Source organism: Spermophilus citellus (assembly GCF_964194105.1).
Source record: "Spermophilus citellus genome assembly, chromosome: 18".
Lineage (NCBI taxonomy): Eukaryota > Metazoa > Chordata > Mammalia > Rodentia > Sciuridae > Spermophilus > Spermophilus citellus.
The window spans coordinates 10346284-10363968 of NC_138200.1; the positions used below are offsets into that span (position 1 = coordinate 10346284).

General features: G+C 50.3%; 1 protein-coding gene across 1 annotated transcript; it reads left to right on the forward strand.

The window, feature by feature from the left end:
- The first annotated feature begins 39 nt into the window (after positions 1–39).
- RSPH6A (radial spoke head 6 homolog A) lies at positions 40–17685 on the forward strand. The gene is made up of 6 exons (XM_081273060.1): positions 40–851; positions 3634–3877; positions 9491–10255; positions 12825–12969; positions 13998–14115; positions 17435–17685. The coding sequence occupies exons 1-6, from the start codon at positions 148–150 to the stop codon at positions 17670–17672; spliced, it is 2214 nt and encodes a 737-aa protein (XP_081129186.1). The 5' UTR covers positions 40–147; the 3' UTR covers positions 17673–17685.

A 17685-nucleotide genomic window follows, 5' to 3' on the forward strand; every position in this document is an offset into this window, starting at 1 on the left:
ACGCCGCTCGGGCGTCCCGCGTGGTTTAGTAACGGCCCGCCCTTCCAGACCTTAAAGGCCGGCAACCCTGTGTGAACCCGCGGGTGACTGGTCTGGCCTTCCTGTTCTTAAGCCTTCCTTCTAGTCGTCTGCGCCCCCTTTCAAGCCATGGGGGACCCGCCGTCGCCCAACCCTGAGGCCCCTTCCCAGCAGTCCTCGAGCCGGAGGGGCTCCCAGGCCCAGGCGCAGAGGCGCAGCTGGGACCCCTCACAGGCCCAGGCGGCGTTCCCCGACGAGGTGCAGCAGGCCCTGCTGAACCAGCAAAGGGGCAGTCGGGGCAGCCGGCCCAGTCGGCCCAGTCAGGAGTTGCGGGCGAGCCAGACCAACCTCCGCTGGTCACAGGGGGGCAACTTGCCCGAAGATGAGAACTTGCCGCTGTACCAAGCGGAGGAAGGCATAATGGGCGGCGTGGAGTACCAGCCCTCGAGCGCAGGCTTTCCCTTGCAGTTCCAGACCCGGACTTACCTGGATGAAAGCGGAATCCCAGAGGAAGAACAAACCACCGACCTAATGCAGCAGCTGCAGCAGAGCCAAGGCGGCTTCTTCCAACAACTGGAATCCCCTGTCTACCAGGACCCCGGGGCCAATGTCTTGGGCCAGTACAGCATGTACCAGACAGATGACCCGCAGTTCATGCAAAACACAGAACATGGGCCCTACCTAAGGGATGACCCTGCCCTGCATTTCTCACCCTCGGAGATGGGCTTCATGAATTTCGGTATGGAGATGCCTGAGCCGCAGCCTCGGGAGCTGGCTGTGCAGAATGCCAAGGCCTACTTGCTGCAGACCAGCATCAGTTGCGACCTCAGCCTGTGAGAGGCGGCCAGGAGCCAGGGGTGGGGGACCCACACAGGGAGGGGCCTGCCTTGGCTGTGGGGTCTAAAGAGTCAAGCAGGGTTGTCCTCAGGGGAAACCACTGACCCCTCCACGCATTAACAACTAGGAACTGAGACAGATGGTAGCTAGCTCATTTACCCCACCCTCACCAGCACTTCTCACATTAGAATCTAGTTCTCACAGCTGACCTTAGTGCATCTCTGTCCCTGTTCCACAGAGGAGACTGAACCAAAGAAGTTAGGTTGATTATCCAATATTACTCGGTTAGGATGCAGCAGAGCCAGGATTCCAGAAAAGGGATTTGGCTTCTGAGGCCCCTGTTCTTATCCATGCAATTTCCCTGCCCAAGGAAGGTACTTGCCAGAGGCACTTAGCTGAAGTCTCAATACACCTCTCTGACTCCATTAGATACTCATGAAGTTCACTTCTAGCAAGGTGAACAATAAACATTAAAAGATGGTAAAGTGATGGTAAAGGCTAAGGTGAGAAATAAGGCAAGGATTGGGGGATGGGGTGTATGTTGGCCAGGGGCCTGGAGGAGGGAAGGGCAGGCACTCCAGATCACTAGAGGGAGGGTGGTCCATGAATAGGGCACAGCAAAGGCAAAGGCGTGGAGGCCTGCTGTGTATGAGAAACACCTAAGAAGCTGTTTCTGGAACTAAGGGAGGAAAGGGAAGATTAGGAGGAAATGAGGCTGATGAAATAATGGGTCTTGCTGAAGCAAAGAGCTGATTCTACCCCTCCTGTGCTCAGAACCTGCAATGGTCCCTCATTGCCCTCAGGAGGTGTGGGCTCTCATTAGAGCCTTCAAGGTCCTCTAGTCACTACCCTCCTACCTCAGACCCTAGAATCCAGTCAAAATTAACTTCTTGGTGGTCCACCAACAAATCTCAACTCTTAGGAGCTTCAGGTTTCCTTCCTGAAAAGCCCTGGCTGGTCTCACCTCTTCTTACCAACTTACTCAGCTTTAGTCAGGGCCCTTCATTCTCCACCACGCTCAAGGCTGCCAACAAATTGGTCACAGGGGGGCAACCTCAAAGGAGGCTGACCTCAGTTCACACACCGACAGCTTAAAATGACATGCTTTGAAATCAGACTAACCTACTTTCAGATGCTGACTATGCCACCATTGGGTGACCTCCTAACCTCAACTTTCCTAAGCCTTGGTGCCTAGTCTGGAGTGTGGAAATCCACAGCTATTGTGCAGATTCAACATTTCTCTCAAGTGCCCATAGTGGTGCCTGGCTTTCAAGAATGGAAACCATTACAATAATATTATCACTCTGTATTCCTTGAATCCTGAATCCCACAATCCCTGCTCTCTATTCCAGCCACACAAAATCATCACTGTGTTCTTCCAGCAGGCAAATAACCCACATCTGAAGATCCTTGCACATTCCCAGTCATATCAGCAAACCATGACAGTTTTGCTACCCTTCTCAAACCTTTTTCTTTTTCATGCCTTATTGCATTGGCTATGACCTTATGAATGGTGTTACATGGAAATGGATAAAGTAAATGTTCTCATTCACAATCTCACAGGGGAAACTATAATTTTTCACCATTATATTTGGTATGTGTTGTAGATCACTTGTACCCCAACATCATAAAAAAAAAAAAAAAAAAAAAAACTATTCTTGTACTGGGAATGTAGCTCAGTGATAGAGTGCTTGCCTGGGTGAGAATCTGAATTCCATCCCCAGCGCTGAAAAAGAAAAGAAAAGAAGACTTTCTTTTCCTAATTTGTTATAGAAGATTTTTTTAATTATGAAGAATTTCTCTGTACCAATTGAGGTGTTCTTATATATCCCCTTTCACATAACATCTTAAATCTGATGAATTAGATTATTTATTTAAATGTCACTCAAGCTTTGCAGTCTTATTAGCTCAATTTAATGGTGGCATGTCATCCTTTTTTAGGAATTGCTGGATGCTAACACAGTCACATGTTGCTTAATGGTATTGTCTGAGACTTGTGTGTTGGTTATTATTGTGCATGGAGTGTACTTGTACTAAGTGTACTAAGCTACAACGTCACTAGGTGATATAATCTTAGGATACCATTGTCATATATAGATACCCATTGTTGATGGAAACATCTTTGGGCTCAACTGAACTTTGTTTAGGATTTCAGCAACTTTTCCTTTCCCCTTGTGTCGTTGGGTCTTGGTATAAAGATTACATTAGACTCATAATGTGTCTCGGAGCCTGTCCACCTGCTATTCCCTCTGACCAACACTCTCCTTGCCCCCCCCCAAAAAAAATCATCATTTACCCCCTAACTTCCTTCAGATCTCAGCTTAAATGCCACCTGGTGAGGCCTTCCTTGGCCTCTCTATTTAAAATTGCAAACCATCTCCCATGCCTGGTAATCCCTACTTTATTTGTCTCAGTAGAAATTACTCCCCCATGCCAGCTGTGGTTGTGCACACCTGTGATCCTAGCACCTCAGGAGGCTGAGGCAGGAAAATCACAAGTTCAAAGCCAGACCCTCAGCAACTTAGTGAGACCCTGTCTCAAAAGGGGGCGGGGGAGGGGGCTCGGGCTGTAACTCAGTAGTAAAGTGCCCCTGGGTTCTAAAAACAACAAAGAAATTGCCACCCCATGGCTGGCACGGTATATATTCTGCCTATGTGATCAATGGCGTCTCCATCGTCAGAAGGTCAGTTCCACAAGGGCAGGGATCTTTTCTCTTCCCTACTGTGTCTCCAGTGAACTGACTAGACTCTGTCCTCCACTCCTCCCCACGGGAGGTAGGTATGAGCACCTGGTGAACCTGCTGACCAAGATCCTGAACCAGCGGCCCGAGGACCCCCTGTCGATCCTGGAGTCTCTGAACCGCACCACGCAGTGGGAGTGGTTCCACCCCAAGATGGACACGCTGCGGAATGACCCCGAGATGCAGCCCACCTACGAGATGGCAGAGAAGCAGAAGGCGCTGTTCAGTCGGGGCGGCGGTGGCGGCGGCGGCGAGGGCGAGCAGGAGATGGAGGAGGAGGTGGTGAGTGAGCCAGTGGGGAGAGGCGTGCGGGGGGCGCCGTGGGGACCCAGGCTTAGGGTGCGGCCTGGGCTGAGACCTGGCTGAGGCCAGAAGCGACTTCAGTCTGGTGTGTGGGTGGGCGGGGCGCAGAGGGCCTTGAAGCTCCTCTGCTGCTCCCGGGGGCGGTGGGAGTCTGGAAGCAGGGGAAAGGCCGGGCAGCTCCGCTGTTAGGTAGCTGACCCCCGGCTGTCACGTGGACACGGAGGCTGGTCTACCACACCTTAGCCCCCACCTCCCTCTCCAGAAAATAACTGTGCCCTGGGACGTCTTCCTGAAACTCAGGGCCTCTGACTCTGAATCCATCGCTCCCCTTCCCCCAGCCTTCGTTCCCCGGGTGTCAACTAAGTCCTGCCGGGAACTCTTCCACCCGCGACTCGGTAACCTGCTGCCATCCACAGGTTTCCAGAATTAGATGATGCTTAAAATTTAGGTGAAATGTTCTTTCAGTTCAACAAACTTTTGTTTAGGATCTAATAATCCTGACATCTTTAGTCGCTTGCTAAGGGATCCAGGAGTGTTGTCTTATTTTGAAACAACCCCGCAAGGCAGATGTTATTTATATTTATTTATTTTTTTATTTTTTAATATTTATTTATTTTTTAGTTTTTGGCGGACACAACATCTTTGTTGGTATGTGGTGCTGAGGATCGAACCCGGGCCGCACGCATGCCAGGCGAGCGCGCTACCGCTTGAGCCACATCCCCAGCCCCGTAGATGTTATTTATGATTCTCATTTTATGGAGTTAGAAACTGAGGTTCAGAGGGCACTCAACTAGAAAGTGTCCTAGAAAGGAAAAGGAAGGCAGGACCACGACCTCTAAAGCCCAGGCTGCAGCCTCTACTACACTTGTAGATAAGGCTTGTTGGTCGGCGGTTTCTGATTCTAGGATTCTGCACACAGTGGGGTGGGAGGACTCAGGAACTGCACTGTGACAAATGAATGAATCCGTGGGTGAGCAGAGCGCACAGGAGAATCCAAGCGCTACGCCGGAAGGGCAGCTTTTAACTGCCCTGAGAATACGGGTTCAAACTTCAGACCACCACTTCACCCCCTAGAACTACACCCGCATCTAACCCACGTCCTTGGTGGCCCCACCTCCTAGAACGCTGTGCCTCAGAGGCCCGCCCACTTAGAACGCCACAGAAAAGGAGGCTTCACCCCTCAGGCCGCCTTTCCCTGAAGACCCGCCCCCGTTGATGGGTAAACCGAGTGATGCTCCGCCCCCTTAGGATGCCTAGTTCTGGGAGACCCACCCCCTTGGAACTGCAGAGCTGGCCCCGGCGGATGGCGCATGCCTGTTATCCCAGACACTCTGCATCGCAAATTCACACCAGTTTTAGCAATTAGCGAGACCCTCAGCAATTTACCAAAACCCTTTCTCAAAACAAGAAGGGAGCCCGGCGCAGTGGGGGACGCCTGTAATCCCAGCGCCTAGGGAAGCTGAGACAGGAGGATCGAGAGTTCAAAGCCAGCCTCGGCAATTTAGCGAGGCCCTTAGCAACTCTGTGAGACCCGGTCTCCAAGTAAAATACAAAATAGGGCTGGGGATGTGCTCAGTGGTTAAATGCCCCTGAGTTCAATACCTTAGCGAGGCCCTTAGCAACTCTGTGAGACCCGGTCTCCAAGTAAAATACAAAATAGGGCTGGGGATGTGCTCAGTGGTTAAATGCCCCTGAGTTCAATACCTGGTACCAACCAAAAAAAAAAAAAAAAAAACAGTAAGCTGGGAATATAGCTCCATTGGAAGAGTGCTTGTCACTAGCCTTGCATGCACAAGGCCCTGGGTTCAATCCTCAGCACCACCACACACACACACACACAAAAAAAAAAAAAAAAAAAAAAAAAGAGAGAGAGAGAGAAAAAGAAAGAAAGAAGAAGAAGAAGCCTGAGCATATATGGCTCAGTGGTAAAGCACACCTGGGTGCAATCTCAAGTACCAAAAAAGAGAAAAACAAGAATTCTCAATTTGGGTCAGTATATGGCAAAACTGTGGGTGCTGTTTCCTTAAAGAAATCAATGACTAAGCGTTTTGTTTTTCTGTCTTGTCTGAGCAAATCTCTTAAATTCTCGAATTTTCTATTTCTTCCAAATGGCTAGGTACACACAATCCCTAGAAGTATTTATAGAATAATTCATTCTTTTTCTCAAGTTTCTTGAAGTGCCACCCCCGGCTGTCTCCACCTCAGGAGCTGGCCTGCACTCTCCCTTGGGTGTTCCTTGCTTTACCTCAAAAGCTTCTTACTCTCAAGATGGTGGTATTCTTCCTGGAATTGTATTTCTTACTTTTTCTTTTCTTTCTTTTTTACCCTTAAAGACATCTCTCCCTTGTGATAGCCCACATTCTCCCTTGAATCTGTATCTGCTTTTCCTAAATAAATCTGGGGGGGGGGGTGAAGAAAGAAAAAGAAAGGCTATCTGTAGCACTGTTTTCTCTGGGATGGACTCAGGTTTCCGGTCGCTGCACTGTGCACACCTTGTGCCCTGGGCGGGCTCCTCCTGTGTGCGGTGTGCATCCGTCTGGCAGCAGGGCTTGCTATTTTGGTAGCACACTTCCCATCCTGTACCTCTGTTTTGAAAAGTGTCTGACTCGTCTCATTTATAATTTTAAACTAACTATAGTTATTTTTTAAACCACATTCCAAAAACTAACACCTTACTGTACTTGTTTGACAAGGGAGATCATTTTAAGTTAAGAAACATATGATTCTGGAGAAATAGACACAAGTGGCTTGGACAAGATCCACCGTTGCCTCACATATCATAGCCAGGTGCTGACTGCCGAGGACTGGCAAAGTGGCTCCCCCGTGAAGAGGCACCGAGCACTGCCCTCCCCACGCACTCAACCTCCCTCCCTGTTCTTAAACCAAGAGAGCAGTTCCTAGCATCAGAGCAGCCTGACCTGAACTCCGTCTCTGTCCACTGCAGTCAGTCAGGCTTATTTTTGGTGCAAGTGTTTGATTAAAGCAGTTCAGCAAGACACCGTGGCTTGAATGTGTCTCTGCTTTCCTAAATACATCTTTGACTGCATCTCTGAAAACAAGAAGATTAAACAACAACAACACCTGGAAGTGGGCAGAGCTGGTGCAGAAGCCCTGCAAGGCCAGGAGGAACTTAGCTCTTTCCCACACCTGTGCCACCTTCTTCATCAGGTCCACCTTTCATTCCTGAGCCGGTCACTTTTTGTTTGCAAAGTGGCTACCACTGCCCCAGACATCCACACCCCCTTCCAGAAAAGGAAGGATATTTTGCTTGTTTGTATGTCTCCCTCCTTTTTTAAAAATCAGAGGGACAAAAGTTTCCCAGAAGTGCCTCAGAAAGCTTCCACTGGCATCTCTTTGGCAGACAAGGAGGGTGGTGGAGGTGGAGAAGGGGTTGGGGACCGTTCTGGGTTGAGCAGGAATTCAAGGGTAGGGACAGGGCTGGATCTCAGGCACAACTTGGAATCAGGGATCCCAATGGGTCACATCACCTCTAGGCCTCTCTTCCCATCTCCGCTACTTTTTCTTTGGGCCAACTTGTCCTTCCACGTGGTGGCATGGAGCCCCCAAACCCCCCAGTTGCACATTAACTTGTTAAACATTCCACCCAGGGGCTGGGGACGTGGCTCAGTGGTAGAACCCTTGCCTAGCACATGTGAGGCCCTGGGTTTAATCCTCAACACCACGTAAAAATAAATAAATAAACCTATTATTATTATTATTATTTTTAATGCACCCAATTTCCACTAGGAATTCTTTTCTCCCAGATCCCAGGTGGTATTTTCCTGTGTATGGTAACTGGGAGAGAGAAAAAGGAACAAAGTCCGGGCCACAGAGTTGGGTAGGTTTGCGCACTCCTGTAATACCAGTGACTGGGAAGCTGAGGCAGGAGGATCACAAGTTCAAAGCCAGCCTCAGCAAAAAAGTGAGGTGCTAAGCAACTCAGTGAGACCCTGTCTCTAAATAAATACAAAATATGTCTGGAGATGTGGCTCAGTGATCCTGAGTTCAATCCCCAGTACCAAACAAACAACAACAACAAAAGTCCAGGCCAGGAAGCTGGGGGTGGGGGTGGGGGTGGATGTAGAATAAGAGCTACAAACATGGCCTCTGGGGTCCGAACAGCTAAGTTCAAACCCAGTTGTCTCAGAAAATGATTTCCGGGCAATGGGTGCCATTCATGCCGTCTCTGCATCCAGCCACAGAGCAGGGTCTGATCTGCCATTTGGGGAAACCTGTGCATGGCAGGTTCCAGAAAAGGGATGGTGGTGGGTTCATGGGCCCGCCAAGCACATACCCCGAATAGTTGCCCACACCTAACCCTTCAACTTCCCTCCCTGCTGCAAGATGGCAAGTCATGGGGTTGGGTGTTGACTCTGCCTCCTGAGTTGCTGACGGGCAACATGGGCTAGTGATTGAACTTTTGTATCATTTCAGATTGAGGGAAAATGCCAGAATCACTTTAAAAAGAATCGTCCTCCCAGAGTGTGAGTCAGGGAGTGGTCTCTCAAGCCTAGGACCACACAAGCCACCAGCAGCTGAGAGCCACATGTCGCAGTTCTTGCTGGTGCAGCTGTCCCCCCAGGGCTGAGCCACTGGGTCCCTTGGGAGCCTGGCGAAGGAGGGTGTACTGAGGCACAGCTTGCAGACTGCACATGGGCTCTTACATTTCTGCCCTGAGCAAGACACACATCCCTCCTGTTGTTATTTCCACGGGTCAAAGGAAGTGGCAAGGGGGGGTGGGGATGGGGAGGGAGAGACTTCAAACATCTGTGAACAGTAGTGTCACCCAGCAGACCTGGGAGGAAGATGGAGTCCATTGTCCATTTCAACACTGTGCTCCAAATTGATTTTTTTGTTCTGTTTTGCTTTGTTTTTGTTTTTGCTTTTTGGTGCTGGGGATGAACCCAGGGCTCCCCCAGAAGAAGCCTGGGCTCTACCACTGAGCCTCACCTGGGCCCTCAAAATTGAACTTTTAAAAAAGTTTGGAGGCCAGGTGTAGTGGTGGCACATGCCTGTAATCACTGCTTCTTGGGAGGCTGAGGCAGGAGGGCCGTGAGTTCAAATCCAGCCTCAGCAAAAGCAAGGGGCTAAGCAACTCAGTGACACCCTATCTCTAAATAAAATACAAAAAATAGGACTGAGGATGTGGCTCAGTGGCCGAGTGCCCCTGAGTGCAATTCCTGATAGCCCCTCCCCCCCCCAAAAAGTTTGTATCTTCTACATCAAATGGGATTATCATTATTCAGCGCCTCACATATTCAAATGTGGGTAGTCCCCCAAATCTCACTGGATTCTGCTGGATTCCATTCTCAGCTCTTAAGTTGTTCTCACCCCTTCTGAGCCCCCATCCAAGCAGATGGTGGAGCAGGAGGCAGTGAGGGCAGGTCTTCCCGCTCCATCCTCTGACCTCGCTGATTCCTCAGTGTGGTTTTCTTTTCCACCAAGGGACATTCTCCCCAGGGACATCCCCTGAACTCACTGGCCAAAACTGCTATCATGAGCTCTTCAGCTACATAGTGTTTTCGGTTGCTTGACTCCAGAGTCAGACGAGGGCGCAGAGAGCTTCAGCCTTCTTCCCTCGCGCCTCCGCAGGTCGAGACCGCGGTGCCCAACATCATGGAGGCCGCCTTCTACTTCGAACAGGCCGGGGTGGGCCTGAGCTCGGTGGAGAGTTTCCGCATTTTCCTGGCCCTGAAGCAGCTGGTGGAGCAGCAGCCCATTCACACGTGCCGCTTCTGGGGCAAGATCCTGGGGCTCCAGCGCAGCTACCTGGTGGCCGAGGTGGAGTTCCGGGAGGGCGAGGAGGAGGCCGAGGAGGAGGAAGTGGAGGAGCTGATGGAGGGCGGTGAGGTCGTGGAGGCGCACGGCGAGGAGGAGGGAGAGGAGGACGAGGAGAAGGCGGTGGACGTTATCCCCAAGCCCACGTGGAAGCCGCCGCCAGCCATCCCCAAGGAGGACAGCCGCACCGGTGCCAACAAGTACCTGTATTTTGTGTGCAACGAGCCGGGCCGGCCGTGGACGCGGCTGCCCCACGTCACGCCCGCGCAGATCGTGCACGCCCGCAAGATCAAGAAGTTCTTCACCGGCCACCTGGACGCGCCGGTCATCAGCTACCCGCCCTTCCCCGGCAACGAGGCCAATTACCTGCGCGCCCAGATCGCGCGCATCTCGGCCGCCACGCACATCAGCCCGCTAGGCTTCTACCAGTTTGGCGAGGAGGAGGGCGACGAGGAGGAGGAGGGCGGCGCGGGCCGAGACTCATTTGAGGAGAACCCCGACTTTGAGGGCATCCCAGTGCTCGAGATGGTCGACTCCTTGGCCAACTGGGTGCACCACATGCAGCACATCCTGCCGCAGGTGAGGACCTGGGGCCCCACCCTCCACGCCCAGCGCAGAGCAGGGTAACTCAGGTATAATCCGCATAGGATCAAGGCCTTGTGTTCAATAATACCCACCCACCCATCCATCCATCCATCATCCATCCCTCATCCCCCTTACTCCCATCTATCCAGTCACTACTCATCCATTTCCCCACCCATCCGTCCATCCATCCCCCACCCCCCACCCCCATCCATCCACTCACCCACCCATCCATCCCCCCACCCATCCATCCATCCATCCATCCCCTATTCTGCTACCCCATCCACCCATCCACCCACCCACCCATCCATCCATCTTCCCATCCCTCCTTCCTTTATTCAACAGGCATTGGTTGATAATGCCCATTGGGAGTCCTTGGCACCAGCAACATTTTGAAGATCAGAATTTTTTCAGATTTTAAAAAGATGGTTCACTGCATGTACCATACATTATGAACACATCAGGCAATGGGCAGGGGGACTCCAGCCCATAGTTGAATGCATCAATATTTCTGTAGCAAATTGGAGTAAACCTCTCATCAGCTCAGGTTGTTGCCAAAACACACACACACACACACACACACACACACTCACACACTCACACACACACTCACACACTCACACACACACACACACATACACAGAGTTAAACACTTTTTTTTTTTTTTGTACTAGGAATTGAACTCAAGCTCCCTCTACCTCTGAGCTACATCCCCAGCCCTTTTTCGTTTTTCTTATTTTTTTTTCTTTTTGGATTGTTGATGGACAAAATACCTTTATTTTACTTATTTATTTTTTTATGTGGTGTTGAGAATTGAACCCAGTGCCTCGCACATGCTAGGCAAGTGCTCTACCAACTGAGCCACAAACACAGCCCCCTTTTTGTTTGTTAATTGAGACAGGGATTCCTGAATTTTCTGAGGCTGGCCTTGAACTTGCAATCCTTCTGCCTCATCCTCCCCAATAGCTGGGATTATAGGCGAGTACCCTGCTCCTGGCCTGCCAAATGACTGATGAAAAAATTTTTTCTTCTCAAACCCAGGGTCTTGGGCTGCTAGGAAGTGCTCTTCCATGGAGCCACATCCCCAGCCTCCAAACATTTGTGGCATTCTGAGCTTTTCAGATTTTAAATTGTGAGCCAAGGGTCATGGGTCTGCATTTATTGCATGCCTGGTACATCCCAACTGTACATCATACATTTATTCATTCAAGGAAGCACCTGCTGCATGTGGGAGGAACTTTTAATTAATTAAACTGTTATTGACTTTATGGGGTTTTAATTTTTTTAATTGTAGACTTTATGTTTTATTGAATCTAAATAATTCCCTTTTTTGAATCCAAATAACCCTGTACTGGGTCAAATGACTCCTTTCCAGATCAGTACAACTGACCATTCCTATTCCATGGTGATGAGACAGGGATCTCTCTATGCTGTGCACTTGAGTTCATTCCTTCAAGAAGCATTCAGCTCTGGGCAGTTTAGTAGTGTACGCCTGTAATCCCAGTGGCTCAGGAGGCTGAGGCAGGAGAATCATGAGTTAATTCACAGCCAGCCTCAGCAAAAGCAAGGCGCTAAGCAACTCAGTGAGACTCTGACTCTAAATAAAATATAAAACAGGGCTGGGGATGTGACTCAGTGGTCAAGTGCCCCTGAGTTCAATCCCCCACCCCCTGCCAAAAAAGAAGCATTCAGCAAGTTAGGTGAGAGGCTCACACCTACCATCCCAGGAACTTGGGAGGTTGAGGCAGGAGGATCGAATGTTGGAGGCCAGCCTTAGCAACTTAATGAGACCCTATCACAAAATTTTAAAAAGGGCTGGGGATGGAACTTAGTGGTAGAACAGCATGGGTTCCAATTCCAGCCTCCCACACACACAAAGAAGAAGAAGAAGGAGAAGAGGAGGAAGCGGAAGTGTAAGCAGCAGCATTCTTTGGCTCTTGAGTGTCTGTGGAATCCAACAACAATCCAGTGACAGGCACACCTCCATTCCACAGACAAGCAGAGAGAGGACATGGGCTGCCAAGTGTCAGCCACTTGAAGGCAGAAATTTTAAGGTCTCTTTGCTCAAAGATGTGTCCCCAGCACCCAGAGCAGGGCCTGCATCTAGCAGGTGCTCATTAAATATATGATCAATTCCTGTAATCCCAGAGACTAGGGAGGCTGAGGCAGGAGGATCATAAGCCCAAGGCCAGCCTCAGCAGTTTAGCAAGGCCCTAAGCAACTTAATGACACCCTGTCTCAAAATAAAAAAATAAAAAGGGCTGGGGATGTGTTCAGTGGTTAATTGCCCCTGGATTCAATCCCTGGTACAAAAAAAGAACTATCAATAAGTGAATATGGGGATCATAGTCAATGGTAGGTAGGAGGCTCTACCTCACTAGGATCATCTCTCGACCCTTTCTCCCCAGGCCCCTGGCCTGGGTAACTAATCCTGTCTTCCTGCCTGTACCTGGGTCCCTAAGGACAGGGCCAGTGTTCCAGTGTCCTGCCTGGCCCTCACCCCCAACCCTGGTGTAGGCTGGCTTCTGACACTGGGGATGTCACCTGACCTTTCCTCCACCTCCAGGGTCGCTGCACTTGGGTGAACCCTTTGCAGAAGACAGAGGAGGAGGAAGAGCTGGGTGAGGAGGAAGAGAAGGCGGATGAGGGAATAGAGGAGGTAGAGCAGGAGGTCGGGCCCCCACTGTTGACGCCGCTCTCCGAGGATGCAGGTAGGGTTTACGGGGAGCCTTGAGGAGGGCTGGGTAGGCAGACTGCCCAGGGCCATCCATCAGTGAGGCCATCTCTTCAGGTCTCAGTTGCTCTCATCTGTAAAATGGGCATCACGAACTGCCTCCCCATGGGTTATGGTAATGCAACCATATTTGGAATCACACCTGGCACCTGGCAATGGCCCTGATCTGAAGACAGGACTCCTTTGAGTCCCATGTGGACTTGGGGGAGGGATATATGCTTAGGGAAGCCCCTGCAGAGGAGGCAAGACTTGGGCTGGACTTTGTATGAGTGGACAGAGATTTCTCTTCCTTCCTTCCTTCCTTCCTTCCTTCCTTCCTTCCTTCCTTCCTCCTTCCCTCCCTCCCTCCCTCCCTCCCTTCCTTCCTTCCTTCCTTCCTTTCTTTCTTTCTGATTGAACCCAGGGGTGCTTAGCCACTGAGCCCCATCCCCAGCTCCTTTTATTTTTTAATTTTGAGACAGGGTCTCACTGAATTGCTTAAGGCCTTGCTAAGTTGCTGATGCTGGCCTTGAACTCGTGATCCTCCTGCCCCAGCCTCCTGAGCCTCTGGTTATGCAGGAGTGCCACTGTGCCCAGTGACAGGGATTTCTTGAGATTGAGGTACCTGAAGGAAAGAGGAAGGAGAGGCTCGGAGAGGGTAGGAGAGGGTGAGGGGACAGAGCCCGGATGTGAATTCAGATTCCATGAGTCTGCAGCCTGCGCCCTGCCCTCAGCAGCTGGATCCACACTGATGACAGACTTAGGAGGGCTGGCTGGTGCCCGACACTGCAGCAGGTACACTGCAGACATTGTCACCAGGCCTCCCGGTCACCCTGCAAGATGAGTATCCCCATGTCCCTGAGGCCTAGACAGAAGCCGAAGACTGTGAACTGGTTTGTGGCAGTTCCCCTGGGCCTTCCAGTCCTCCAGATTTGTTCCCTTCCTGTCCCCCACCTCATCTGGAGGAGGCCATGCTGGACACAGGGACCCCTGATTTCCCTATCACTCTCCGCTTTTTCACTGCAGAAATCATGCACCTGTCACCCTGGACCATCCGCCTGTCCTGCACCCTCTGTCCGCAGTACTCGGTGGCCGTGGTGCGCTCCAACCTCTGGCCAGGGGCCTACACCTACGCGAGTGGCAAGTAGGTCTTGTCCCTGTCCCTTCCAGCAGGAGACCCCCTAGGTCTTCTTCAGAACCGGGGTAGACAGGGAAGCTCACTAGGAGAGAGCCTGGGAGAGCCCCTCAGGAACCGCCAGGACTGACCTTCCCAGCTCACAGGGCTTCCACTGGGGCTAAGATGAGATGTCCCGTGCTGGGCCAGTGCATGAGCCCACGTCCCCAGCTACTCCAGAGGCTGAGGCAGGAGGATATTGAGCCCAAGAGTTCGAGGCCAGCCTGGGCAACAGAGACTCCACTCCAAACAAACAAATGCCAGATGAAAGTATGAACCCCTTGGAGGAAAGAATGGAGGATCAGAGAGGGGAAGAGACTGGCCCAGGGCCACACTTGTGGGATATAAACCTGGATCTCTGACAGGGAATCTCATCTCTGGGGGACCCGACTCCTCTCCTGGGTCCCCTAGATCTTCCAGTTAAGGGTCTTCTCTCTCTAGGGCATAAATCTTTCCCACCAGGATCCTGCTTCAGTTAATGTCAAAAGATGGGCAAACTGAAGTCACCCCTGCCTCCTCCCATCCTGGCTCCGCACTCCCCTCAAGTTCCTCGGGGTGCTACCAGCCCTGACCACCAGAGGGCAGGATGAATTTCATAGATTTCCTTTTTCCCTATAAATGTGAACCTGGGCTGCAACCCCATGTTGTCACGGTGGGATTTCATGTAACTTGATACTTTAACCACATCCTTTTCTCTCCCTCCCTCCCTCCCTCCCTCTCCCTCTCTCTCTCTTGGTACTAGAGATTGAACCCAGGAGCAATTTACCACTGGGCTACTTCCCCAGCCCTTTTAATTTTTACTTTTGGGACAGGGTCTTGCCAAGTTGCTTAGGGCCTCGCTCAGTTGCTGAGGGCCTTCAACTTGCCTTCCTCCTGCCTTAGTCCCTGGAGTCGCTGGGATTTGAGGCTCGCGTCACTGCGCCCAGCTCTTAACCACATTCTTGGCTATCATTTTTTTTCTTCTCCAGAAGCTTGGAAGAGGCACATTTGCTTTTGCCAAAAGGCTTCTTCTGATCACACCCTAATTTACCTACAGCCCTCTGAGAGCAAAAGTTCCAGAGTCTGAGCTCCACTTGCTCATCCATCCTCCTCCCCATCCAACCACCAATTCACCCACCCTCCCATTCAGCCGCCCAGTCTCCATCCATTATCCATCCACTTTTTTTTTTTCCTTCATAAAGACTTGAGCCAGTCTGGTGAGATGTGCTGTCATTCCAGTGACTCAGGAAGTTGAGGCAGGAGGATCACAAGTTAGAGGCCAGCTTCAGCAACTTAGCAAGACCCTGTCTCGAATTTAAAATAAAATAATAAAGAAAGAGCTAGAGATCGCTTCTCGGCCTTTTGGCTAAGATCAACTGTAAAGAGCTAGAGATGTAGCTGTGTCTTAAAGTGCATGGGTTCAATCCCACTACCAAAAAGAAGAAAACCTTGAAGTAAACTATTTGCCAGCTATGTGCTGGACCCCAGGCCCCAGAGCAGATGGAGGGAGCACAGGCATTACTTGTACAACACTCCTTCCACCCCTCCCACCAAATACTCTGTGACAAAGTCTTGTAAGTGCCACCAGGAGAGTGCAGGGCCCACTGACAGTACCACACTGCCATTTTTCCTAGGGCATCAGGGGATCAGGGAAGGAAAAACACCCTTTAATCTGAATTAATCTGAATTCTGCAGGAAAAGAAAGAGGTGTCAGGGAGAGGCAGGCAAAAGGAGCCTCGGATCCCCAGCGTCCTGTTCTGTGGGTGGCGGACTCAGCCAGGATCTAGCTAAGATGCAAATTCTGGTTCTATGTGTCTGGGATGGAGTCTGAGATTCCCCATTTCTGTCAAGCTCCCTGGTGAGGCCAAACCTTCAAAGCTACGGGAGCCAGGACAGGCGGGGATCGGGGGGCTTCCAAGGAAGCCATGTGTTGGAAGGGCTCCCAGAGAGCCCTGGAGAGCTGTCGAGAATGCTCTTGAGAATTGCAAAGCCATGAAAATGAGGTCAAAATAAAACTGCTCCTCCAGGGCCAGAGCCCTGTGTCTCCGTGTCTTTCTCTCTTGCTCCCTCTAGTTCTCTCTGCCCCCCTCCCTGTCTGTCTCTCCCTGTCCCTTAGTCCCCTCCTCTTGTCCTGTTTGCTCCTCTTTCCTTCTCTGGACAGGTAGAATTGGTAGAATGAGGATTAAGGATCCCTTCTTGCTTATTCAGCCTCTCACCAGAACACTGACAGCAGGGCCACTTTGTCTCATTTATTTACTGCTGTGTCCCCAACACCTGGACCATTTTATTTAGGTTCGACATAAATAACATGAACCACATGTGTAAATAAAAATTTCCTAGTAAAATAATCAGACAAAATGAATGTTAGTAACATATTTATCCTGAATATCTAAGATGTTATAATTACTTGGTGATATCAATCATAAAATAATCATTCATGAGCTACTTTTCATTCTTGTTTCACACTAAGTCTTCAGAGTCTGTATACTCAGCATGTCTCAATCTGGATGCTAAATTTTCATCAGAAAGACTTCACAACATTTACAGTTAAAAGAGGAAGTCCTTGTCCCCAAGTTGCTCCAGGCATACTAAGAAGTTTTCCAATAATGGAACTGAGTATCAGTTTTATTATTTAAATTGAAATTCACTAAAATTAAATAAAATCCACTTCAACCAATGACAGCAGAATCCCTTCATCTCAGGCCTATCCACAAAACATGCTCTGGGACAGATCTTGTACTGAGTCGTAAAACAAATCTCATTTGATAGAAAAGGATTGAAATCATATAAAATATGTTCCCTGACCACCACAGAATGAAATTAGAAATCAGTAATAGAAGGAAACAGGAGAAATTCACAAATGTTTGACAAAAAAAAAATACAAGTCTAAATCACAAATGAGTCAGAGAGGAAATCACAAAGCAACTTCAGAAATTAAATAAGGGCTGGGGATATGTCTCAAGCGGTAGCGTGCACGCCTGGCATGCGTGCGGCCCGGGTTCGATCCTCAGCACCACATACCAACAAAGATGTTGTGTCCGCCGAGAACTAAAAAAAAAATATTAAAAAAAATAAATAAAGATAAAAAAAAGAAATTAAATAAAATTTAAAATTCAGTTCTCCGTTCCCAGTTGCCACTTTTGAAGCGCTCTATAGCCACAGGCGCTGGGTCTGTGCAGAACAGGTGCTCAGGGAATAGCTGCGAGAAACCCTGGTGGGCACGTTTCACCTGTCCCCTAGTGACTTTGCAATCAGTGATGCCTATGCTTGCTCTCATCCTTAAGTTTCCTGATATCTCGCTGCTCTCTAGGAAGTTTGAGAACCTCTACATTGGCTGGGGCCACAAGTACAGCCCTGACAACTTCAACCCGGCCCTGCCAGCCCCCATTCAGCAGGAGTACCCCAGTGGCCCAGAGATCACCGAGATGAACGACCCCACGGTGGAGGAGGAGCAGGCCCTCAAGGCTGCCCAGGAGCAGGCCCTGGCGGCCGCAGAGGAGGAGGAGGAAGATGAGGAGGAGGACGAGGATGAGGACCTGGAAGACTGAGCCCCTTTCCCCA